A 26,483-nucleotide genomic window follows, 5' to 3' on the forward strand; every position below is an offset into this window, starting at 1 on the left:
ATTAGGAGAAACCTGACAAGACCAGGCTCCATACCATGCCATTGCAGTTTTGGAGTACCCACGCCAGTTCTCTCCTTCCCACCCACAGGAGTCCACATGCTGCCTGCCTGCTTCACACCACACAGCCCAGCCACCTGACACAAACAGTGGCTGTGCTTTCTGAAGTTACCCACTATCAGTCTAGATAAGCTGCAGGCAGTGGAAAACCTGCCACAGACAAGGCAAAACATCCAAGCAAAGACAACTGAGCTGCAAACAGAAACCAAGAAGCTGAACTTGCTGCTGTTCCCCTGTAAGTCAGGTGCAAAGGAAACCTTACACAGAGACCATGCCTTGCACCACACTGCTAGTGAAATTACAGCAGACTCAGGGCACCTTTTCTTTGCTGACACTGTGCTTGCTCAGCCCCACTGGTGTTAGCAGTAATGGAAAGCATAAAACAGAAATATACACACCAGAGGCAGCCAATGCTACAGTGGAGAGTGATGGCAGCTGCTGCCATAGCCCTGTGTGGCATGAGGTGAGGTTTTCAAAGAATTTTCGTGCTCTAAGCAAACTGAAGGTAACAATGGAGGATCCCTGGCATCTGGTTCAGTTCTGTCTTTTTTCATCCCATCAGCAAAGCAGATTTATCTGCTAATTGTCCTTTCAACCCTGCTTGTAATGAGCATTCCAGGGCCAGGGATAGACTGAAAATACAGACACAGAAGTGATAAAAACCTAAGTTCAAGAAAAGTAAACAAAACCAAGAAACAACGTTCTTTTTGTTTTTATGCTCTTTTTCTACCCTCCACTTCTCCAAAGCAGTGCGGACCCCAAAGACACTAAGGTGAACTACAGACATTTGTCACGGCCCTTGTCTCTCCTCCCCCTTCCCAATTATTTCCTCCTGTTTAACAGCACAGCCCATCCATTTCTCTCCCCCATTAAGCTCAGGTTAACCAAGGACACAATTCCTTGTTAAGCAGATGGTCCATGACATGAGACTTCTGCAGGTTTGTTCGCATCAGCACAAGCCACATGGAGTTCAGGACTGAGGCAGCACTGCACTCACCATGCCACTCTGCTCTCAGCAGACCCAGACTGCTACGTGCAAAGCTTCTGAAATGCTGCTAGCCTTGCTGTTCTTGTCAGCAAAGAGGGCAACTGAGGAAAGGTCCCTTTAGTAGATCAAATTCCCTTAATTTGGGAGGACATAGCCCAACCACCGAGTCTGAGAGCTGATGGTATGCACCATAAGACCAAACCCATCCCTGAAGTCAGACCAGCTGGAGTCCTACTGAGTGCTCAAGCCTCTGGTGGTAGTCAGCCAGGGATGGACTGGAGCAGGAGGATGGCCTTGGGTATCTGCAGCACTGCTCTGACAGCTGGCTGCTCCGCTGAAAACCAGCACTTTGTAGAGGAAATCATAGGAAGGTGACAAAAAAGCCTTGTTTCTCATAAGCAAGCCTGAGTCCTTCAAGACCAAGAGAACTTGTAAAGCTCAGTGGTCTTTCCTGGGCAATCAGACAGAAAGAGGCACTTGGCAGATTGGCAAGCTGTGCTAAAGGACATTAGGAGTCATTCATTATCTAGTCATCTGCTTTTCCCAACTCCTGGCTTTATTCTGAACAAGAGGAAAGGGGAGGTAGAGATGGAAGAGAAAGAACAGCGTAAATCTCAGATTTCCATAAACCTCCACTGCCCTCCAGGTCACAGAGGCAAACACAGCTCCACTAGTGCCCTTCCTTCCCCAGACTGCAGCACCATGGAAGCAATGCCAGGCCACAAGCAGCTCATGAGTAACTCAGCATGACCAGTAAGGGCAGTCCTGTCCAGCCTTCCTCAGAACAAGCCACCTCAAATACGGCCCTTTGAAACTCAAGGGAAGGATGTTTTCTGTATGCATTTTTCTTAACAGGTGCCACAAAAGATGAATGCCATGATTTTAAGCCTAAGTGCATTTTCCCTCCTGTATTTTATCCTGTAAGGCTAGATTTGGCAGTTTATTTGAAATAAAAAACTTTTCAAGCCTAGGAATTTGGTGGTTTATTCCGCTTCCTTTTTTTAATGCTGCTAACTCTTGTAGCTTTAATGCTATCTATCTTGCATTTTTTATTATTAATTAAAAACTGAATCCACCTAGAAGACAGAGGTAAAACACTAACACCTTTTCAAGAGAGAATGCATTTTTATATAACCTTATGACAATTACATAGACAAATTTCCATCAAACATTGATCCATTTGAAATCTGACAATGTCTAGTTTCTTCTGAAGCACTAAAGTCCATACAGTTATTTTTATTTACAATGCTGCAGAGTACCAGCACCTCTGAATTTCTGATACAAAGACTGCATTGTCCCAGGAGCAAGGAAAACAAGCTGATGCAACTGAGGGGCAATACTACTTTTGTGACATCTGCTTCTTACCACAATTCAAGTCAGAGGACATTGAACAATATACCTGAATGCTATCAAACCTAAGCTACTACAAAAAAACTATAAGTTTTGCTAACCTGAAGTTCCCAAACCACAGGCAACTCACATGATCATCCACCTTCACAGAAAGGTGTTTAACTCAACATCAATACATTCCAGAAAGCAACAGTATTAGATACAAAACCTGAATACCTGGGAAGCCCTGCTACAAGAAGTTAATTTATTTCCATTATGGTTCATTTCAGAGGAAAGTTGGCAAGGATTTAAATTCATCCTTGACTGCTGACTACCCAGACATTACAGCATCATGAGTGCTGGGAAATCTACAGTGAAACTGACTGAATAAAGACTTTGTTTTTAATTAGCATTATATATCTCCTTGGGAGGTGCATGTCTTTGATAAAGACATTGAGATTTTTAAAAAAATGAGGAAAGGAAAAAAAGGCAAATATGCACTACCAGCACAGGGATTACTGTAAAGCTAGTCATCGTTTTCAGCGATATCCAACCTGAAAATAATTGCAACAGATGCTCCAACAACAGAACTGTCCTGGCAGGAAATAATTACAGCATCAAATAGCAATGACGTCATTACATATCTTGGGGTCTCAACACAGCAAGACCAAAACCAGTAGAAGCAAAGTCACTTTTTTTTAAAAAAAAAGCACTTAAATACAGCCCAACAGGGAGAAGTGGGAAGTTCAGAACCAACAGCACTTTCTTCCTCTTAAGAGAAAGTGCAGGTGGAAGCCCTGGCTAATACTCTGTTGCTATCTAAAGTATTAAGATGTCTGTATCAGCGTTGTGCAATTCCTACGTTATTTTCACTGCTGCTATGGGAAGCACATCTATAAGGGCAGTATCTCTCCGAACCCTTATGTTTCCCATAGAGGGTTTATAGAAAAAAAGGGTTTCAAGGTGCAACACGTAATGAACTATCAACTTTGTCCTCCTTAGGCACGGTAGTATTTTGTTCCATGAACAGTCGCATCGGCCTTGTTGTGCCAGTGACAAAAATTCCCGCGGGACCGCCCGGTCGGAGGCGAGTGCGGGCAGCCTGACCCTGACCCGCCCCGTAAGTCACGGAGCCGCTCCGCAGCCGCCAACCCACACTCACACCCCCTCCCTCCCCGAGAAACTCCTTCATCCAAGTTCCACTAAAGCCTCGAGCAGTCTTTTTCAAGTCACATATAAGGGTAACTTGGCCGCTGAGTTTTTGGTTACTCCTCCTGCTCTTCGTGCTATCCAGCAAAGTAAGAAGTTGCCTTTATCCAGAGACTTCCAGATCCATCCTCCAGACAGGCTGTAAGCACACCCAGGGCTACTCGACTGAACCCAGTCACAGTGCCCATGCCCTGCACGGCAGACGCACACGCCGGTTCCCAGAAGTTTGGGGCAGACAAGCGGCCCGAAACACACACCGCCACTACATCACCACCACCCCGCCGCCCTGCCCGTCCTTCGCCACGGCTCGTCTCCAGCAGCAAGGGCAGCGCGGCGGGCTCCGTCCTGCCCACCGGCCCCCCGGCAGCGACGACCGCGACATGCCGGCTAAGTCGCCACACGGGACATGCCCGCAGCTGGGGCAGCCCGGGAGGGATCACTCACCTGGGGGCAGCTGCAAGTTGGCCGGCAACTGGAGGGCAGCCGTGAGCGGCCCCTTGGGCGCCACCGGCCGCGGGACCCCGGGAGCGGCCCCCCGCACCACCGGGGTCCCCGCGGGGGCGGCCGCGGGACGCGGCGGGGCGGCGGCGGGGCCGCCGGGCACAGCGGCGCCGGGGCTGCCCCGGTCGGGCGCCGAGCCCGCGGCCGGGGCGCAGGCAGCCGCCTGCTCCGAGTGCCCGCCGGGCATCAGCCTGACGGGGGCCGCCGAGGTGCTCATGGAGGAGGAGGCGGCGGGGGGACGGGGGGCGGCCGCGTCGCGCAGAGCCCCGCGGCGCCCCGCAGCATCGCGGGCGGGGGGCGCTCAGGCGGTGCCCCGGCCGGCGGCTCTCCCGCGGAAACACATGGCAGCGCCGCTCCTCCGGCTCCCGGGAGCCGCGCACGTGGGCCCGGCCGGCCCGGCCTCCCCTGCCGGCGACGGGAGGGGAGCGGAGGGGAGGAGGGAAGAAGGGCGGTCCAATGCCGCCAGCGCGTCCTACTGCGGCGGCGCCCGGCCTGGCCCCGCCGCCCCTTTGGGCCCGCCCGTGTTTATGGAGCCATGCGGACTCCAGCGCCTGTGTCGCGTTGGAGTTGGCGGCAGCAGAGAGAGTCCGGGCGGTCGGAGGGGGACGCGCCCGGAGCCCCGGGGTGGGGGTGAGGCGTGCGTGGCCACGGCAGAACCACGGAGCTGCTCCTCCCGCCATGCCGACCTCCGGCCCGCCTACCTGCGCCAGACCACCCCCGGCTGTACCTGGGCTGCAGGTGGCCTTGGGGCTTCCATTCAAAACAAGAGCAGCTCCGGCAAGTGTGAGAGTTCGTCGTGTCGTGATGGGAACTTGCCGGCAGACCGAGACGGGGAAAGCAGCACGGACCTGTACGGGTGAAGGGGACAACGTTGTCCCGTTTGACCTTCATGCCCGGGGCTCGACTTGAAGAAAGGCTGAGAGAGGATGTGGAATTCAGTCCCCCTTGTAAAGCAAGGTTGATCCTGACAGAATACACACGACACAACTCTAAAAACAAATTTTAGAATATAATAGAAAGTTTTTGCACCTGTGATAGGGAACTCAGCATGACCTTCAGTAATTCTGCTGTGAGCTCGTTGTGTATCATAGCCAAGTCTAGATTAAATGTCAATACATTCTGAAGCATGTTGATGAACATGCTTTATTTTATGCATTAAATTAAAGGAGTATTGCCTATAACTACCTAAACTGAGCACAACATAAGCAATGACAAAATACAGGGCCTATTGTATGGTTCATTAAAATGGTACAAAAAGCTCGAAGTCCAAAAAATATTAGGAGGAAAAAAATTATTCTTGTATTAAACTTCCCTTGCAACTATGTTTTTCAGATAGAAATGTAGACAAGAAAGGTAAACACTCCTCTTTTTGGCCATTTCGAGTAACAACTTTGTTTGATTCCACAGCGTTAGTGCGTTATATTGCTGTCAGCAGCAGTGGAAACAGAGAAGAGAAATTGCTCACCTCTTGCCATGCCTACTCTATTCCAGAACAAATCAACCCAAAATCTCAAAGAGGTGGCAGCAACAATGGTCAGAGTTTCCAAGTGTCAGAGCAAGCTAAGGAGATGGTGAAAAATAAGAGGTGGTAACGCAAGAGAGAGCATCCTCTGTGTTTTCTGCAGCTCTGCCAAGTCTGACCAAATTACATCACTTCTTACGCATATGAGGCTGTGTTAAACACATAAAGTAACAAGCAGGGTACAGTGAGTTACCTCCTACCTGCCAAAGGATGCACAGAGACCAGGACAGAGGGATGCTTCATTTTCAGTGAAGACCATCAGTGACTGATGGCAGAAGGGAAGAGGGTGCAAAGCAAGGCATCATGTTTATTATTCTTGGACTTCAAGAAGAATGGAGTTGGCTTCTTGCATAAAGCCAAGTTTTTATCTTCTTGCAGCCATTGAACTGTAGAGGGAATCTCTGAGACCCCCATGCAAATGCTCAGGAGTGAAAGTGCATCTGAAAGAGGCAAAATGAAATAGCTAAAGACAACAGAAGTGTATGCACCAAAGCTGCAAAGCACAGCAGTGTGTGAAAATGAGAAATAGAAAACACAGCATAGTGAGAGAAAAAAATACATGAATCAAGGAGCAAAGGAAGCAATATGGAATGCATTACAAGAAAAAGCATACCACAATTACAATAAAGAGGGAAAACCCCCATACCTAGAAGATGTAGAAATATGCATATCTTAAAGAAAATTAAAAAGTTAAAGTGCCATAAGTATCTTCTCCAAACAAAGCAGGGACACCCATCATTGTATGAAACTGCACAGGAAATAAAAGGAAGAGTCCTTTTCCCACACTGGAAATGTGTTATCATAGAAGTCCAGTATGCACTCTTTATTAGCAAAGTTAAAAGAAATACAAAAAGTCATTCAGAATAAAAATGAACAAAGAATCTGGGACTTGAAAGCTGTTTTCATAACTGAAGAGGTTACAGCACATGTAAGGAAGTTACTTTTGTCATTACCTGGAGTTTTGGGGTTTTTAAAAATCTCTATTCTCTTGGGTAAATGTTACCATCAAAAAAAGAAACCCCAAACATTGAAAAACTCTGAATTAAGTCATCATTCTTGTCTACACTCTTTTTTACCACGAAACCTTGTCTGAGGAATACTGCCAAACAATGTAATTGCTTTCCAAAGTCAGCTGAAGATGCATCTAACCATGTAACTGTTCCTTCCATGAACACCCGGCCTTGGCAAACTGACCTGCTCTACTACTTCGAATAACCCATGAATGGGTGCATCTGACATTCACATAGAAGTCCCTTCTTTACCTTCCAGGCACAGGAAAGCATTACAGCAAACAGCAGCTCAGATTTCCTTTCCAGAAGCTATTAGGTTAGATAGATACTGCCTGTAGTTTGCTCTGCATAATGCGTTTCCAACAGCTGAGACCGTCACAGTGCACACTGAATCAGCCTGTGCTGTTCTAAACTTTCTGGAGGCTTCCAAATAGCATATTTAAAACACAAACCACCCTCCATAAAGCCACTTGCCCTCCAAAATTTCTATCCACACACCAGACCTTAACTCTTCCAAAGACGAACCTTTTTAAGTCCTTAGGTGTTAAGCCAGTTTCACATACAGCAATGGTTTCAGCTTCCTATAATCCTATAAAATCTACCTAGTATGCTTCAAGGGTTTTCTTTGTCCATGATTCTTTTTACAAAAGTTTTATATTCTTTTAGTTGGAAATTCAGGAATACAATACATGAGCAAAAAGACTAAGTAAGGGGAATCAAAGTTGGAAACATGTATCTATTTGCTAATGAAAACAAAATGAAATCACAGATAGCTATTTAAGATCAGCAGTAAACACACCTGCATTTTGGTTGCGATTTCAGTAGATTTGTTTGTTTGTTTATAGTCAGAGATACAGTCTGCCCTGTTTTTTGTCTTGACTGATGATCTTTTCATGGAGGTGCCTCTTTTGGATATTCAGGTCACAATGTACATACAGATTTGCATAAGTCAAAGTCTTTGTTCCATGAGGTACAATACCCTGCAGCTTTTAAACCTTATAAAACATTTAAAAATACAACTGGAAGGTATAATAATAATAAAAAAGGGCATATATTTTTATACTGTTATATGACATAAAGCTTGTTTGACTATACTGAGCTACTAATAGCAAGAGAGTTAACAGTGAGGCATGTGAAGTCCCAGCAGAGAAATTCCTGTCTGGCTGTGCACCTGCAGTGCCAGCTGATTTGAGGAACCCCAAGCTACATCACAGAGTCATAGATACATTTATGCTGGAGAAGACCACCAAGATCATCAAGTCCAGCCATTACCCTGCACTGCCAAGTCCATCACTAAATCTTGTCCCTCAGTACCACACATATAGATTGTTTCAATACCTCCAGGGATTATGACTTAACCACTTCCCTGGGCAGTCTGTTCCAATGCTCAGCGGCCCTTTCAGTGAAGGAATTTTTCCTGATCTCCAGGCTAAGCTTCCCCTGGCACAATCTGACGCCATTTCCTCTTGTCCCATCACTTGTTACTTGGGAGAAGAGACCAACTCCCACCTGGCTACAGCCTCCTTTCAGGTAGTCGTAGAGAGCAATAAGGGCATCCCTCAGCCTCTTCTCCCAGCAACTCCCATAGCCATTCCCCGAACAGCTTGTGCTCCAGGCCATTCCTCAGCTCTGTTGCCCCTCTCTAGACATGATCCAATACCTCCATGTCCTTCTTCTCATGAGGGGCCCAGAACTGAACACAGGGTTTAAGGTGCAGCCTCACCAGTGCTGAGTACAGGGGGACAATCACTGCCCTGGTCCTGCTGGCCACACTACTCCTGATATAGGCCAGGGTGCCATTGGCCTTCTTGGCCACCTGGGCACAGCTGGCTCATGTTCAGCTGGAAGTGACCTGATGAGGTGGGAAGGTCTGGAAAGCACATGCACCTCACAAGCTTTGTTCTAAGTGAGAAAGATAGATCAGAAAGCAAAGTGAACAAAGGAAGGAAGAAGAGAGGAATGGGCATGAGTGATAGCCATGAGGAGCTGAAAAGATACAGTAACAGGAAACAGGTGCCGTAAAAATGCCTCTACAAAAGAGAGCCACAAATTAAAGCTTAGCCATTGGGCACAAATATATTCACAACAAAACACAGAATAAAACCAATTGATCTCAGACTTAATATGGTAAGAATTACAGAATTATACTATGAAATTATACTGGATACCACTTGCTATCCAGTAAAACTCACTCAAAGAAAAGAGTTTTATCACTAACACTGCAGTGGCCTATAACAGTACAGCACTATGTAAGGTGATGTTGCTATTTTATTTATTTATTGATATTGCTCATGAATAATGTACAGTATTGCAACACTTAGTAAATGAAACAGAACACAAATAAGATCTTTACTGGAGTCATAGTAACACTGAACAGTGATTAGCCTATTTGCAAAAATTACAATAAAATAGGAGGAAAAAAGATGTTCTGACAGATTTTACATATCCTGTACCACCACAAACCCAGGCCAACCATCAGCTTCTGGAAAACATATTAGTAATTTTTTGTGGGAAATATATGTGTGAGGAAAAAAAGCGTCTTTTTACACAGCTCAAGCATATCGGAAGTAGCACAACCCTAGCTCCATCATGTTTCAGGAAAAACACAGAACTCAGCTTAGATAGAAAAAAGTTCACTCAGCAACTCTGCACTGTGGACAATTAGTGCCTCTTAGGGCTTCAAAAACATTATGCTGTCATAATTGTTCTGTGACTTAGATATTTTTCGCTTCTCTGCTTCTGCAACTTGCATTTCAGTATCTTTTGCAATAAAAATCTGAGTAAAACAAAATTATTAATGCCATGGATTTCCAGTTGTGATGCTCCAATCTATTTTTCCTTTATTGTCACAAGTATCACTTTGTAGAAAACTATTGCTGGAGAGGTGTGTTAAATTTCCACCTCCCTATGCTTGCAGATCGTCTTAGGTTAAGTCAGCATTTTTTTAGCTGAACTACTGGTCTTCCACTGGGAATTCATAATTTGATTCACCCTTAATACACAAAGAGCATTTTTAAAAGCATAGAAAGCTAATGATTTCTGAACCTGGAACTGCAATCATGTTTCCTTGTTTTTGTTCTATGGATAATTCAAAGAAACTGATTTACTTGATCAAAAAGTGCCTGCAAAGAATACCTGGATTTATCTTTTTTTCCTTTTGGTCATTAATAAAAATATTGAGATTTTTTTCCCTTCCTCTTCCTTCCTTCACACTGTTCTCATATTTGAAGGGGGAAAGAGGGGTATTTTAAACTTTGAACAAATGTTAAAACTGAAAAATTAGTCTAATTTCAAAAGCAAATTGTTTGCCCTATTTAAACATGTGGGAAAATGCATTTACATATTGTTCCCTCCTCTATTTTTTTTGTGCTGTTTCTGAAACATCCAAGCCACAGTCACTTACTGTACTATCATACTGGGAGAGAGGAATTGCGTACTGAATTTCAAAGTATACACTCGTTAAAATTTGTTATTCAAGCTGAATACCTAGAGACAGACAATACCCTTTGGTGCTCTATCATCCTCATCATAAATAAATAAACAAATAAACAAATAAATATTCCTGATGTTTAACATAACTTCCTGTGTTTCAGTTTGAGCCTGTTACCTCCAGTCTTGTCACTGAACACCACTGGCGCTGTCCTCTTCGTACCCTCCCATCAGATATTTATAGACATTGACTTTATCTCCCTCAGCCTTCTCTTCTCCAGGCTGAGCAGTTCCAACACTCTCAGCCTTTCCTCACAGGTGAGATGCTCCAGTCCTTTCATCATCCTTGGGGCCCTTTGCTGGACTCTTTCCAGTACATCCATGTCTCTCTTGTACTAGGGAACCCAGAATGGAATACAGCACTCCAGGTGTGTCCTCACCAGTGCTGAGCAGAGAGGAAAGTTTGTCTTCCTTTAACCTGCTGGCAGTACTTTATAGAGGTAGTATTACAGCAACTATTATGAAAAATGAGAATTCTGCATTCTAATAATATTTTAATGCAAATTTTTAATACATGATATAGCCAGTATCTTCCACTTCTGGTGGAAACAGAAGCTATTAAGGTACAAAGGGACAACAACATGTCAGAAACTCTGTGGTAAGGATCACTATAGGATAAAACACTGCTACAATTTTCATCATTTTCAAAGACAATGATAATGTCTTAGACAACCCCCACAAGTAGCATGTTGCCATACACCTTCCTACACTGCTTCCTGCATGAAATGCTCCCAACAGTGTCTTACACTATTATAAATCAGCAGCAACCATTATAGCTCCCAGCTTTATCAATCTACAGAGACACTACAAAAGTCACCTAACATTGTACCACCAGATGTTAGGGGGGATTTCATACATCAAGTTGAATGCACAGGTGTCACCTGGAATAATTTTTGTGAGAAGATTTTGCATACCATTTATATAATTGTTTCCTATAGAGTTATTAATGCATACCTGGGATGGCTGATTTTTCCTTATTATAGCAAGTTCAATGTTTTTTCCACCAGGTTTCACAGTGTAGCATACAATTAAATCATTAAAACAAGTACATTTACCAAGTATTTTGCATTTTCATGAAGGAAAGAGGCCCAGGCTTTTCTTGAAGCTTTTAGCATGCACTTAGTACTGGATGACTTCTTAGCTAATTTGATGGTGTCCTTTGAGCTCCTGGAGCAACTTTGGGGTATTTCTGTTCCAAAAACTCTTACCCAGCTTTAGCATTGCCACCAATTGCAGATGGCATAAAGGAAGTTGCAAATCTCACCACAACACACATGAACTTACCTGCTTAAATTGATCTTATAAAGGCTCACGTACATTTTGCAAAGGGACTCCCTCATAGTCACTATGCAACATGCAGTGCACAACTTTACTGTCTGCCAGGTCGACCATTTCCCCTTACAGCTCGGAGTTAGACTCTGATAACGTTCCAGTACTTCACCTTAGGATATCTAGAAACATAAATATATGAGAGCAGCAGTTCTCAACTATTTTTATGCCACATGTCTTCTTCTTTATTCTCTGGCAACTCGTTTGCCAAAACCTCTTCTGTTCAACAGCTATGGAAAGCACAAAAATTTCAATCATTTAACACACTCCTGTGAGCAACAGTTGAAGGAACTAAAATTCTGTCCATGGTAGAAGCATTCCAAGTAAGTAGACTGGAATGTAGACTATTTCACTAACCCATGTAGATCTATATTCAGCATTTTAGGAATGCCGTGGCTGAGTTAGGCAGGGTTTTTTTGCAAAAACAGCAAAGAAGCTCCGTTTGAAAGAACTGCCAAAGTTTGGTACATACTTCTTTACTTTCAGAGAAGAAAAAAAGGCATGCACAGGGTTTCTCTCAAATGAAATTCTGAACTTTTCCAGTTTCAGTGGCATCTAAATCACTATCAACTTCCTAGTGAATTGAAGATTGTCCACATGGTCTAATGTGCAAGATTAGCTTCTAGTGCTGTGTTTTCTTTCCTTGCATTATCTAGAGAATAGATATTTGTAGTGGTTCAATGATTATCTTTCCCACCCTGAAGTTTAATAATAAAAGAATTATTCTAATATAATAGCACTAAAAAAAACCTCAGTAGCATTTGTTCATTTAGAAGAGGGGCAGAAGGTGGGCAGAAGCTTCACCTGGGTTTACTGAAGAGTTGATTATGACTATTTTCACCTGTGCCATGATTTTTCAATAAATGGTATCCCTGGTGGTCCAACTGCCAGCACATGTTCACCAGTCCTGAAGACAAGGATCATTCATCAGCATTTTTTTTTAATTAAAATCAGAATGGCAAGAAAGATGTTCTGCACTGTAAACAATGCAGAAAAAAAGCATATTCAGAGGATGGGAAAAGATTGGCTAAGGGCTTCCCTGCTTTCTCTCTTTTGGGAATCAAACAGAGAATGTGAACAGTAATCCAATTAACTACACTCTTGAGGCAAAAACTAGGGAATATAGGCAAGTACAGGCAGGTCCCAGAAGGACAGGGAGCCAAGACGGTGTGATGGGCACATGAGAGTATAGAACAGTAGAAGACTGCAAAATTAAACCCCACCATTTGCATTGGTAGGTAACTCTGCTACTCTGTGCTTACCTTGGGAAAACTAAAACCACACAAACAAACATGCAATACTTAAGAAAGGAGAAAAGAAGGAATTAGGACTCGTCATTACCTTTTGTCCATAACCTCCAAGAGCCCAAATCTCTGAGCAAAAAAGAATTGAGAGGGAAATAATGGTAACAGCAAGAATGGCTACCACCTGACAAATTTTCAAAAAGCAACTTTCCTGACCAAGGTTCTTAAGTAGAGACAACATAAAGTGTGTACTTACTTACCAGTTCTAGCAACTACTTCAATAACATTAAGAGATTATCAAAAACATTAAGAGATTAAAGAAAATAGGCAAAAATATCAAATTGATAAAACTGGCATATCAACACAGTAATGAGAAGTACTTATGTAATAAAACTACCCACTTAGAAATAAAGATAGGTCAATACAGAAGTGATTGTCACAATTCAACCTTAATTTTTTTATTTCATTGGTGGACAAAAGCAGAGAATTCATAAAGTACACAAAACATGTATAAAATGAATGTAAGCCTTTTCAGGATCCTTATGTTGTCCTTCAGTCCTTTGCCTCAAAGCCAAAGGCCCTTGATTTTCCCTTCACCAAGGCACATACTCTTACAGGTCTGGGGGAGTTTTAATTCTACAGAAAAAATGTTCCAATTTATTTATAACCAAAGAATGGAAGCAATTACAAGATGTGCTGATGCACTATTTTCCTCCCTCCTCTTCTCCTACTAAGCCTTACCAAAGAGAACTAATTAAAACTGAGCAGTGAACGTGGACACCACTCCTGCTGTGCACAGGCGAGACAAATCCAGTGTAGCAACTTGCAGCTGCCCTAGCCATTCCTATGCCAGAACAGAAAAGTCATCAGGCACTGGAGCATGCTCATCTCTGTTTCTTCAATGGCCCCTGGCACACATTGGGAACCTGCAGTCAGGGCACAGCTGGTCTATTCTGGAGGCAAGGAGACTCTGGTTTGAGCATGGTCTCAAGGACAAAACCTGGTCTTCAGCAGTTTTGTTCACTAGTGAAGAGGCACCCCATCAGCTCAGGCACTGTAAGAGCTTTCAGAATCCACTAAGCACAAAGTCAGCAATGAAATTACTCCACTGGATTATAGTGGTAAATACTTGATAGACTGAGTAAAAAATATGGACAACAACAGGTGCTGTCAGGTGTGACTGTTCCTTTAGCCAGAGGATTTCCTCAACCAGCTTCCATACCTCTTCATGATACTCACCATCATCTGACACTTTTAAGCAGAAACCCAAAAGTGTCAAACCTTATCTGCTAAAGTTGCAGCACAGTGTGTGATGTATTCTGCTGTGGCTGGTCCCTCAAGAGTCAGTCTATGGTGCTTTCAATCACTATTGTGGCACCAGCAGTCAGGTCTGCATAATCACAATTATAAAGTCTTCACAAAGAGTCCTTCATTAACTAACAACAAATTTGTTATTCAAGAAGGAGGAAATCATTGCAACTTTTTTTTTAAGTCAAAAACTGCTAAGAGAGCAATGAAGGTGAAAACAAAAAACAAATTTAAAACCAGACACAGAAGTAACTTTATTCTGAGAAATAGCAATTTTAAGCAAATTTCAGGCCATAACAGTTTTTAAGTTTACAGAAAATTAACTTCCATAATTAAATATGGGTTTAGCTAGTCCAAAAACACATATGAAAACCAGCTTCTTCCCTAGATACCACATATCATGGTTTTGGTATTGTACCACTCCCACCAACCACAATACCAGGAAATAGGAATTGCCAGCAGCATAATAGTGTGTAAGAAGAGAGGGCTACTAAGGTACATCCTTTTTCTTCCTCATTACAAGATACTGTAGAAAATCCAAAGCACAGTACCACATTACTTTCTTGATGGTAAAGCCAGTTGAGTAAGTTCCTTACTTCCCGATTTCCTAGTGAATTATTCACTCTCTGGTGTAGCACTTCATTCTCCCATTCTCCTACAAATTCACCTGCTTGTGAGGCCAGTGAAAACATGCAGTTTCCAAAGGTAAAAGATATTTTTTTTAAAGTTAGATCATTGTGATGAGCTGTTTACTACGAAAAAGCTGAAAATTTCTTTGATCACTTGGACTCCCCTTTTTGGGAGCAGTTCCACATTCAGTATCAGCCAATCTAAGAGCCCACTGCTCTTCTCCTCTCTCCTACCTCTCTCTGCATATTTTGATTTTCTCACTGTTTTAAGATGAGCAATTCTACAGATGTTAAGTTAGGCCTGTGTGTGAACTCAAAGCTAATTTTTTTTGACAAGCTGAATTTTGTTTCCATCCATTCTGAAAGCACACAAAGAGGATAGTTTCACCTCCTGACAGCATAACCTAAATGGAGATTGCCACAAAATGCAGCAGTTCTGTTCTTCCCAACCACTTCCACAGACATTCCGGCAGCTTTCCTTGAACTGCATTTAACAATCACACAGCTTTGTGGCAACTCACCAAAAAAAAAAAAAAAAGAATTCACTTTGCATCAGATCATTGAGTTTAGCACAATTATCTTCAGTGGCAGCCTGCATGCACAACTGGTTAGGTGTAATATCAAATTCCGCCCTCAATGGGTGACATTAATGGTCTGACCCCCAAAAAAAGACTGTTACATCTCCTCCCCCAACTTCTTCCTTCACTCTCCCTTTCCCTCACAGGTATGGGATACATATGGGCTGCCCACTGAATCAATGTAACAAGAAAGTGAAGGGATTTTTTGGTTGTGGTTTTTTTTTTTTTTTTTTTTTTTTTTTTTCTGGGAGGATGGTGAGCTGAGTCAACTCACAAGGGCTCCAAAGCAGCATCAGAAAGGGCACCAGGGAGAAGATAACAGTGCTTAGGACAGAGTAGGACAGAGCAGAGGTAGGAGGAAGAAGTGCCACCACCCAGTTGCACACACTAGTGTGAGAGTTTAGACTGATCTAAGTCAGTGCTGTGGCTTTGCTCTTTGAATTGCTTCTTCTTCTGAGTCTGTGGCTCTCACCTGGCCTGGGTGAGACGCTGCATGAAACCTTCTCCGATTTTCCTGGCTTATCTCTCTGCCCTGCAGGGTTTGCAGCCTGGTTTACAACACCCCAGCCAGGCAGCAAGGCCAGCACAGAAGTGACAGTGGAAGAGCACAGCCTGGGGTACGACTTTTGCCTTGAGGTGCCAGGTAGCAATGACGAGTTGTTTTAGGGGTGCCATGGAACTGTACAAGGGGATGATATGTATGCTCTAGGTAGTTCTGCTAACTATCTGCTGAGCTTCCATGCAGTTTTGCCTTCATTCAGTTCTCATCTGAAGAAAAATATTCCTTGTGGCGGCAAATGTTATAAAGCGCTGGCTTATTTATGTTTGGAAGAGGGGTCTCTTTTAAGAGATGGACTTGTCAAGAGGCAGCAGCTAGGGCAGGGGGGGAGGACAGCAGCAGAGATTTAAGCCCAAAGTTGTGTTCCAAGTCTCCAGAAATATTTCCAATATTCTCCTCATTTGTTTTGATGAATTTTATCTGTAGGTTAGCATTTCTTGTCTTTTTCAATCTGCCTATTGCCAATGGAATTAGTCAAGAGCAACTTCTGCTATCCAAATGGCTTGCTTCTAATAATGAGATGCAAACAGACACCTAAAAGATGATTAAAAAAAAAAAAAGTACCACTAATTTTGCAAAATCGAAATGATTCCCACTGGCCCCGTAAGAATCCCTTGGTCATATTCAAAACAGTTGTGTAGAAGCCTTCATGTCCTAGTACCAATGTCCCAAACCATAGTGTCCATCTTCACAATATTCTTCATTAATTCATAGTTATTCAATTATCTTCATGTATTCAGTCTTCATAAATTTAATTTTAAAGGTCTCCTATGTACCATATACCTGCAAGGCAACCTATTGTGGTGCAGTAACTGGTAACCTGCAAAAGCCAAACAGGTGTGATCAACCAGTGCACACATTCTCCTCACAGTTCTTTCCTCTAGAAACTTGGTAACATTTTTGTTTTCATATACCCAACACAGCTGTATTCAGCCCTCAAATTCCATCCTGTTAAGTAAGGATAATTTTTTCTTATCCAAATATTTATTTATGTTATGCAGAGGAGATGTTGTAATAATAAGCATTTTCACAAGGACATTGGCAAACAGTTATCTGGAGGCTGTGTCATCCTCCCCAAATTAGAAATAATAATAATGTCTGACACCTGTTAAGAAGGAAAAATTCTAGTAAGTTTTGAAGTTGCAAAAGTTGTGGTTTACAAATACAGTACAGATAGGCAGCCCCTAGACACAAGGCTTATAACCAAGTAGAAAAGAAAGGAAATAAAGTGGTTACAGAGATGAGAGCTCAGGCAGATAACAAGTCAGCACAGATCATTGTGGTGAGTAGTATTCTCAGTATAGTCACTGTTTATAGGTGCAGTCATGGCTACAATCTTCTATAAGTTAAATTCTGACAAAGAAGGATAAAGCTGCTCCACTCTTCTGTCCCGGAATAATTTTCCTGTGCTTTGATATTGAAACTCATCTGCTCCCATCTGTGAAACTGATCAGGCACAAAAGCGCTTTTAAAGGAAGACAATTGGTTTTCTGCCAATTTAACTTCCTTAAACATCTCACTACATGGTCAGACAAGTAAAAGTAGATGGCACAGGAGACAGAGTGGGAACACAAGTGAGTGTAGAGGGGACTAAAGGAAAAACATTAATTTTGGTAACAGCTTGCTGTGAGGTTTACTTAGCTGTAAGGTAATACCAGACTGCAACTTAAACACTGTCACTGGTGTCATAAGTATTTTGGTGGGGATAAGTTTTGAAGGCAGATGCATTACAGAGATTTATGAGAAGCTCCTTTAGAGAGGAGGGAGGGAGTGAGGGAGGGAAGGAAGGAGGGAAGGGAGGAAGGAAGGGAAGGAAAGGAAGGAAGGAAAGGAAGGCAGGGAAAGAGAGAAAGAGAGAAAGGGAGAAAGAGAGAGAGAAAGAGAGAGAGAAAGAGAGAGAGAGAGAAAGAGAGAGAGAGAGAGAGAAAGAAAGAAAGAAAGAAAGAAAGAAAAAGAAAGAAAGAAAGAAAGAAAGAAAGAAAGAAAGAAAGAAAGAAAGAAAGAAAGAAAGAAAGAAAGAAAGAAAGAAAGAAAGAAAACAACTGCTGCATTGAAAATTTCTGAGAGAGACTGGAATGAATGGAATGAATTTTAGTCAACATCTCAAGAGCAGATAAGATCTCTGTAGCTTTCTCAGTGGCTTGAAGCTCAGCACTTCCCCTCATAAAACCTTTTTCTTAGAAAATGCAAATAAATAAAAAGGAAAACTGACCAGCACTGTGTCAGATCTGACAATGGACTGAAGAAATTAAATGAATGATAGGAACAGTGATAAACTGATTATAGAGGATTTTGATCTGAACATCTCAAGTATGATTGAAATACAACATAAGCAACCCCTCCCTTGTTTAGTCAGTCTTCCTCAAAGATGCTCTCCTACTAACACTAATGAATTGATGTAAAAGAGGGCTTACAGGAACACACATAGTCATTTCCTTGCAGAAATGTATCTTCTTATCCAGCACTCAAGGAAAAGAAGTTATTTTAGTAAACTACATACAAAACTCATCCCTTTTTTACACAACATTCTTATGATAAATATTCTCCTTATTATTTACTTAAGACCAGAGCTTTGGTATATCACAACCAATGTCAAACTTTACAATTTCTGTGACTATTTTACATAAAGTATACATAGGGTAAAATATCACATGCATAAATGTAGACAACGGTATTATTTTAAAAGACATAAGCTGATATTTTGGTCATTTAAGAAGAATAACAGGCCATGATTTCATACTTCCAATATAAAATGTTTGCTCTTTCAAAAGTCCAAACCAATAGGTACATACAATCTAGCCATCAATTATACTTGTTTTAGAGCTCATAAAACTTCTATTTTAAAATATGTCAGCCAAGAGTTTTTATAAACAGTTTCATGTTACATGTCAGTCCACTAAAATTTTGTCCTTTGTTCTATGCTTAAAATTCTTTACATTGCTTAGAAAAATTAGAATAGAATAGAATTTTTAATCTGCTTCTCCTTACCAGATTTGATCACTCTTCTCTCTTGGCTCTCCTTGTCATAATTTCTAATGAATTCAAATTTTCTTGATTCCTTTCTCCAGAGAGCAAAGTTACTTCAATTCTTCATTCATGGGTTAAAATTTACCATCTCTAATGAACCTTCCAAGTTGATGCTGACCAAGTACTATGAGGAATTCTGAGAAAGACAAAGAAAAATAAAATCCATGCTTAGTATTTTCAATAGATACATAAATATTGAATTCTACAAAAGGTAATTATTCCAAACTGAATTATTCTCACTAGCTAAATCAACATGGTAAAATGATGCATCATGGATGGCAGAATCAAAGGCTCACTTGGAATGACTAAGGAAGAACAGAGCACTTATGAGTAGCAAAGAGCAAAGTGGGATAATGAATTTATTTAAGCAATAGTACCTTATTCCTTCACAAATATATACACACTAATTGCTAGACTGTGAATGTATCTAGAAAATTGCACAAAACCACATTTTGTCATTACTCGAAGACAAGTAGTATTTAATAATGAAGGTTATAGTCTAGGAAAAAAAAAACTTTCTTATTCCTATAGAATCAACATAAAAGAGGCGTAAGTATTATTATAGTCCACATTCCATCAGCAAGGCTTCTAATTAGTCTTTTAACTTAGAATTTTTCTTACTGATATCAAGAGCAAACTCAACTTGATTTTTAGACTTGCTTAATAGTAAGATATATTGCTATTTTACTTGGAAAAGAATATATTGCAATTATGGGATAACACTTTTTAAAGTATCTTTTTGTATGAGAGGCATGCTTTAAAATTTCATGCTGAATAAAAGGAAAAGAGAGTGGTAAAAATCCTTACAAGAAATACCAGAAATCAACATAGTTACTATTTTTTCTATGTTTTCTCCCATTTTTCACAGCAGACCTCTGCCTTGGGACCCTCTTCTTACAGACTGTACTCCCACAAAGCATTTTCCTTCTCCTCCTTTTTGCTCCTTCTTAAAAAGAAACACACATACATAGATGCAAGGGGTCTGCATGGATGAAGAGCAGCAAGGAGCTCCTGACTGTGGGAATCAGGGCATCCCTGTGGCTGCCCTGGAAGGTCTGGGACCCTGACAGGGGGTCAGGAACTCCCCTGTACAGAGCCCTAAGAGACACTGTCTCTGATCTCTATCCATGCAAAAGATTTTTCAATCTTTCAGGATGAATTACAAGCTCTGAGTGGTTGATATAAGTAGTAATTAGTGTGGCACAGATGCAAAAGTAGAATTTTAGGATTCTAGGTAAGGGGTTCAAAGGAGGCAAGATGGAGGAAACTGGGCATGCCTTGTCCTTGTTCTTCTTCTTCATGCCCTCCATGTTTCACTGTGGTGTTGGCATTTTTCTATTGGTTTAGGCTGGGGACACACTGTTCAACACGGGTGATAGATATTGGCACGTTATTGTAAATATAGCACATGAAGTTTTTGGTATATAATGTTTGTAACATCCTACTGAGGGGCAGAGCCCCACGCACTGTCCTGCAAGACAGACCTGTGGCAGGTCAGAGAGAAAATATTTTAGATAAGAAAGAATAAACAACCTTGAAAACCAGCACAGATTAATTACGACTCCTTCTTTGGCAGTGGGGCTGAAAGACAGAGACTTTCTACAATCTCGGGAGCATCTAAATATCACAGATCCCGACACCTGACAAAACCCAAACATAAAATGCCACATACCAGAGGTGGAAGCAAGGACAGGCAATCTAGAGGAATAATACAGAAATACTGTGTGAGCAGAGAGGGGTATTTTAATAGTCTCAGCTTTAGTTAAGTCTTTAGACATTATCTCCCACAACAGTCTCATAGGCAAGCTGATGGAGCACAGACTAAAGAAACGTACAGTGAGGTGTACTGTATATTTGTTGAACCGTTAGTCTCACGGAGTTGGGATCAGCAGCATGGAGTCCAGCTGGGGCCAGTCAACAGTCATGCATCTCAGGAGTCACTGCTGGGGCCAGTGCTGCTCAACTTCTTCATTACTGACCTGGATGACAGCAGGGAATTGGACCCTCAGCAAGTTCACAGATATTCCAAGAGTGAGAGTTGTTGATACACATTGCTCTTGGATAACCTCAGTGGATTGAAGAAATAGTCAGACATGAACGATATGAAGTTCAACAAAGGGTAGAGCAAAGTCCTGCACCAGGGGAGAACCAACCCCATGAACCAGCTCATGCTGAGGGATGACTGCAAGAAGTATCTGGGAATTCTGGTGGACAAGGCTGTAAGCCAGCAACGTGCCCTTGCCACAGAGGGCAAGAGCATCTTGGACAGCACTGGAAAGAGCATTGCCAGCAGAATTAGGGGAGTCTTCTTTACCTCATAGGATCAGAGTCTCTGAAAGGAAATCATACTCAACATAATTTGCACTTTCTATTTCCCTTCAGGAGTTGATTGGAATTGTGACAAGGTGGAAGTACTGCCCTCTAGTTGTTCAGTCATCTCCTCTGTCCTTCATGGTCATGAGTCTTCAGAAGGCAGATGCTGGAGATGATGCAGATGATGCAGAAGTGAGAGTCCCCAGAAGAACAGTTTGACTCTCCACTGCAAATGTGTTGCCTTGTACCAGATATGAAGGTTCAGTGATATTCAAGATCATTGCTGCCTTTTCTTCAGTATGGCTTGGCAGTGCCTTCTCATGTCTTTTGTCTTTTGAACGTTGCTTTCAGTGTTCAAAAACTGAAGAAGTTAGTGAACTGTAGCACTTTGCTTCTGTGTCATAAAATAAAATATTAACCTCTAAGAATACTTGAGGAATTTGCAGCTCTAAGGAGGCTTAGATCAGATGTTCTGCTATTTTTTATTTATAGCATATAGCATATAGCCCTAGTATCTGGAGATTCCCTTTTGAAGAATAAAATCATGACATGGAAAGATTTTCTCACTGCAGATATTGCACTTACTCCCATTAGTGCAAACTGCTGAACCTGCTGTGAAGCTTCTTTATTCTAAATATTTATATTTGCAGACTAAAATGACAGGTAGTAAAATAAAAGTTTAGCATCCCCATGATTTTTTTTTCCTGGGTTTGTTATTGCCCCTCTGGAATATGGCAGAGCCGCCAATATCCTTGTAGTGTGCAGTGCTGTTTAAGAACTTCATTTTATACTGGAACATACAGACCTGCATTTCAGGTGCTACTTTTTATTACTATTCCATACAATAGCCAATACAGAATAGAAATTACCAAATTCTGTGGAAAAAAAAAACCAATCAGGCAAGAAGCTGGCAGAATAAATTCAAGACAAATTTATTCTGTTAGCATCATCCCTTTTAGGAAGCAAAAAGCACCATTTACCCTAAAAATTACTCTGATATTGTTGTGTATTTTGATAACAAGTGGCTGGGTTTTAAATAAACAGAACTTGAACATCAACCATTTACATAGGCAGACCTTAAAGTGCAAGATTCATTTTGTCACAAGATGAATTAACACAGAGACTGGGCATGTAGAAAATCCCAAAAAAGTTATGAGATCACCAAGTTCAGTTGGTAAAGAAATACTAAACTAAAAATGGCATTTTTTCCTTTTGCCCTTTTGCCATCTTCCTTTTTCATCTACTGAAGACGCTTCTTCCTTGGGATCTGCTCTGTTACCTGATGGTATTGTTGATGTTACAAAACACCAGCATAAACACCTCCTTTATTTTTTAAGTTTCAAGATGAAAAAGTAGTCTATTCTGAAAAAGAGGCTCAAATTCACCACTATTCTATCTGTTAGCAGTAGATCCTGAGCTATCATCCATCTTTACTATAGCAAAGAAAGTGGGTGGGTTGCTGTCAGTTGGAGTGAGTACAGAAAATTAGGTGCTCTCACCAAAAAAGATGTTAAAAGCTTTGTCTAAGAAACACCTGGCTCATAGGAAGAATTCTTAACTTTCATACCAAGACCTGCAGTCATTAAGGTTTTTAAGCAAGTGGCACTACCATAAAATTCTTTGCTGTCTCTTTCTTATATATATAGCTTCATAAATACTACATTTAAATTTTTTAAATTTAAAATGTACATTTGAGAATGTTAATGAATCAGCATTCTGTATTTTCCTTCTTGTGGATGGAAATGTCCATGACTCTGCGGAAATTCAGACAATACAAGTGGCAGACAACAACTTGTTACTAAGAAATATGAGTTGGAAACATAGGAAAAAATCTTTCAGAAAAGTACTGATCCTCCTCTGTGTGAATTCTTCTCTCTCTGAAAAATATGACATACTCAAATGCACATCAACAAAAAAGAAAGACGACACTGACAAAAGTTGGAATAGAGGTGGAAATAAGATCTCATTGAAACATATTTGCATTTGAAACTTTTGATGATGACTGAGATTTATGCATCTAAATTACAATTAAATAATGTTGAGGTTGTGAGTAACACACAAGAGCAAAGAAATGTGCAATTAAAAGGAAAATATACCATATGTCCTTTGATATCTAGGCATATTGCAGTGCATTAAGGAAGTCATAAAAGAGACACCCTGTTGTGGTTATGTGTTCTGAGACATGTGGCACATTTCCATTGTAGCTATCTATTTCCCTGCTTGTATGCATCTGTGCCATTATTTAAATGTTGATTTTGAATGTGAATCTCCCTTTGCATGGTAATAAAACCCAGAGCTTCAGACTTACTTTTTTCAATGTTTGTTTAGATTTGCTGCTATTTTTGAAGTCCAAAATGTTAAACATATGAATGAAAAAATATCACAAATGGGAAAAAAAAATTTAATTTAATCCTCAGACAAAATGAGGCAAAGGAGATAGTTTTGATGACTATGAATGAATGATCTTATATCTTCCCTCCAGAAACTGACAGAGTTGCATTTCAAACACTGCTCTCCTGTATTTTGCATGGATCTAGGAATGTACTAAATAAAAAAATTACATACTTAGTTTGGACCATCTGGGGAAATAAAAAGGGAAATTACTGCTTTAGTTTTAAGGTTCCTCACCTGTGGCCTCCCACAAGCTTTTTTTTTTTTTTTTTCCCTCAACTAAAATGCCAACCAAAAGCATGGAAGAATAAAATGGAACATTCAGATCCTAAGAGCAGTGTTTATGTGGCTGGCATCTAACCCATCATCTCAAACACTGCGATCACCAAGACACCCCAGTGCAAAATACTTCATACACAGGGGTCAGGTAACCAGAGCATGACATGTGGATGTCACACTTGTGAAAAAAAAAAAAAAAAAAAAAAAAAAAACCCAAACATTTTGTGGCATTCCCAGTGTTCAGGTGTTCAGTGTATTTCATAGGAATATGTTTCCTATGCCTGCAGCCTTTGGACACTTTCTGACACCTCACCAGTTCTCCAGGGACAAGTATATGATAAAAAAACCCGTCTTCATAATTCTGTACTAACTGGGTAGGAGATGGGTGGTTCTGATTACACACTGATTTGGCCATGGCCATCACGCATTCTTCATTTGTAGGGTTCTTTGCTGCTGTTTGTAGTAACTAAAAAAGTACCAATTCGAACACACAGGTACTACAACAGTTACTCTCTGAGTTCGCTCCAAGACCATGTAATAATAACCATAGATCACCATGAAGCATATCAACTTTAGTAAAATATAGATTCTTCAAATCTTCCACTTTTATTTTTGGTTTTCTAGAAGTATTAAGTAGTGATGATGATGGTGGTGATGGTGATGATAATGTGTGTAGCAGACAGAAAAAATGGACCAAAATAGTCCAAAAAATGGACCACAGTGGTGAGTGAAATGGTTAGAAACACAAAGTAATGGACGCGCTGGCATTGCTCCATCTTAGCATAAACTACAGAGCAAGCACTGCGCCACAGATATTTCCTGGAGAAAAGCAAGCCAGATTAGCATCCCATCAACTCTGGGTCCTGTATAATCTGAAGAGACAGGGCAGAAGAAGTGTCATTCTGGTAACACAGAGCATCAGGTCCAGGGGGTGAGTCCCTGGGGAGTGGGGTCCTGTAGGAATGCGACAGCTTGGAGCCAGCAAGCCTGGGAACTGGCTGTCAAGAGGAGAAAGCAGAGGGTAATGGGCAGTCACAGCATATCCTGGGACAGCGGAGCCAGCACGAGTCATCGTCATGGGACTGACAGGAGCCAGCCTAGACCCAGTGTGAGGAGAGAGCACGCCAGTTGGGAAGCAGCTGCACAGCCATGGATGCCACTGACAAACGTGCGCTGTGACCAAAAGGGCCAGCCCTAGGGCTGGAGGGAAGAGCCGGGGCCTTCCACCAGCAACTGCTGAGAAACAGAGCAAGCAAGTTTAAGGATCAAAATTCAACGTCTTGTGGCGTGGGCTGTGGTATCCTGTCACCGGGCAGTGTCCTGCCAGCCACGGAAGCACACACACCTCGCCAGTTGGTGTTGTTGGCCAATTGGTGTTGTTGGCCAACTGGTGTTGTTGGCCAGTTGGTGGCCAGTTGGCCACAGGCAAGGAATTCTGTACCCACAGCCTGTAGTGTGGCACTGGAATGCACACAGGCTGAGCAACGGATGTGCCCAAGGAAAAGAAGGTTTTAAATGCTTGGGTTGGAGACTTTCAATGTCCCTGTACCAACTGTCCATTGCAACACTTCATTCTTCCAAAATCTGTCTTAGAATTTGCAAACTTGTTCACGATGCTCTTCGGCGACACCGAGATTCCCTTCAGTGTTGGCACTGAAATAAATCAAGGCTGGTTTCAGGGCTTCCAGCGTGTGTAATTTTATGTTTAATGTTGCAGCCGAGCTGCTTCTTGCTCTGTTTCGCTTTTAGGGCAGGAAACCTGCAGCCGCCCAACTCATCGAGGAAAGCCGTCCCAAGCCCCTGGGCAGCCTGTTCCACTGCTCTGCCACCCTCCATGTAAGACAGTCCTTCCTCACGTCGAAGTGGAAACTTCTTGTGTTCTAGTTTATGGCCATTGCTCCATGTCCTGTCGCTGGGCACCACTCTCTCGGCACCCTCCTTTGAGATGTGTACACGCATTAATGAATCGTCTCTTCTCTAGACCAACAGGGTCAGCTCCCGCAGTCTCTCCTCTAGAGAGACGCTCCAGACCCCACACCAGGCGTCCTCCAATTCCCAGTGCCTCCCTTCAGCACCTCCCGTCCCGTCCCGTCCCGTCCCGTCCCGCTCCGCCCCGACCCTCCCCGCGCGGCCGCCAGAGCGGGCTGCCCGGGTGCAACCAACTGTGGCGCTGGGCAGAGGGGGGAGTAGAGACTGCCGCCCGGCACAGCCCAAGCCACAGCACCGTCACCTCCCCCCACAACCGACGGTACCACGTCCCTGCTACGAGGCTCGTCGGGCTGGAACGTACCAATGCGGCAGAGGGAAAGGGGTAGCCAAGAAAGGCGCGTGACAAGGCTGTGCGTGGAGATAACTTTTTAAGCGGCTCAGGATCGGCTCTCGGTCCAGTTGTTCTGGCCCGGCCGTGCGGGGCGGCCACGGTCTCATCGAGGCGCCCCCTCGCCTGGGAGAAAAGCAGGGAGGAGCCGCCGGTCTTCCTTACCCCCTTCCCCCGGCGGGATGGGGATGGGCCGTCCCACCGGGCGCGCGCCCCCGCCCCCCGCGCGCCGCGTTCTTCCCGGATCGCCGCCACTGCTGGGTCCGCGGGGCGCGCGCGCGAACGGGCGGGAGCGGACACGGAGCCTCCCGGCACCCGCCAGACATGTCGGTGGCGTTCGCGGCCCCGAGGCAGCGGGGCAAGGGCGAGATCACGCCGGCCGCCATCCAGAAGGTGAGGAGGGC

At 42.6% G+C, this 26,483-nt stretch overlaps 2 protein-coding genes and 1 long non-coding RNA gene across 9 annotated transcripts in view; 1 reads left to right on the plus strand and 2 right to left on the minus strand.

The window, feature by feature from the left end:
* Nucleotides 1-4,490, minus strand: part of TAF4B (TATA-box binding protein associated factor 4b) — a 70,029-nt gene extending 65,539 nt beyond the window's left edge. For 3 of the 5 annotated variants that reach the window (XM_068190286.1, XM_068190294.1, XM_068190302.1), the window contains exon 1: nucleotides 4,028-4,490. In XM_068190286.1, coding sequence (XP_068046387.1) covers nucleotides 4,028-4,301 — 274 coding nt within the window. In that variant the 5' untranslated portion in view covers nucleotides 4,302-4,490. The remainder of the gene's footprint in view (nucleotides 1-4,027) is intronic. The other 2 variants (XM_068190266.1, XM_068190275.1) reach the window with 2 other exon arrangements.
* A 17,096-nt stretch (nucleotides 4,491-21,586) lies between these two features.
* Nucleotides 21,587-24,755, minus strand: LOC137474058 (uncharacterized). The gene is made up of 2 exons (XR_010999123.1): nucleotides 24,134-24,755; nucleotides 21,587-21,967 (listed from the first exon to the last, which is right to left on the minus strand). It is a non-coding gene; the product is annotated as an uncharacterized lncRNA (long non-coding RNA).
* Nucleotides 24,756-26,265: 1,510 nt separating this feature from the next.
* The window catches only part of SS18 (SS18 subunit of BAF chromatin remodeling complex), a 44,225-nt gene continuing 44,007 nt past the window's right edge, over nucleotides 26,266-26,483 (plus strand). Inside the window, exon 1 of one of the 3 annotated variants that reach the window (XM_068190363.1) lies at nucleotides 26,266-26,472. In XM_068190363.1, coding sequence (XP_068046464.1) covers nucleotides 26,404-26,472 — 69 coding nt within the window. In that variant the 5' untranslated portion in view covers nucleotides 26,266-26,403. The remainder of the gene's footprint in view (nucleotides 26,473-26,483) is intronic. The other 2 variants (XM_068190369.1, XM_068190347.1) reach the window with 2 other exon arrangements.

This window comes from Anomalospiza imberbis, chromosome 1, assembly GCF_031753505.1.
Source record: "Anomalospiza imberbis isolate Cuckoo-Finch-1a 21T00152 chromosome 1, ASM3175350v1, whole genome shotgun sequence".
Classification (NCBI taxonomy): domain Eukaryota; kingdom Metazoa; phylum Chordata; class Aves; order Passeriformes; family Viduidae; genus Anomalospiza; species Anomalospiza imberbis.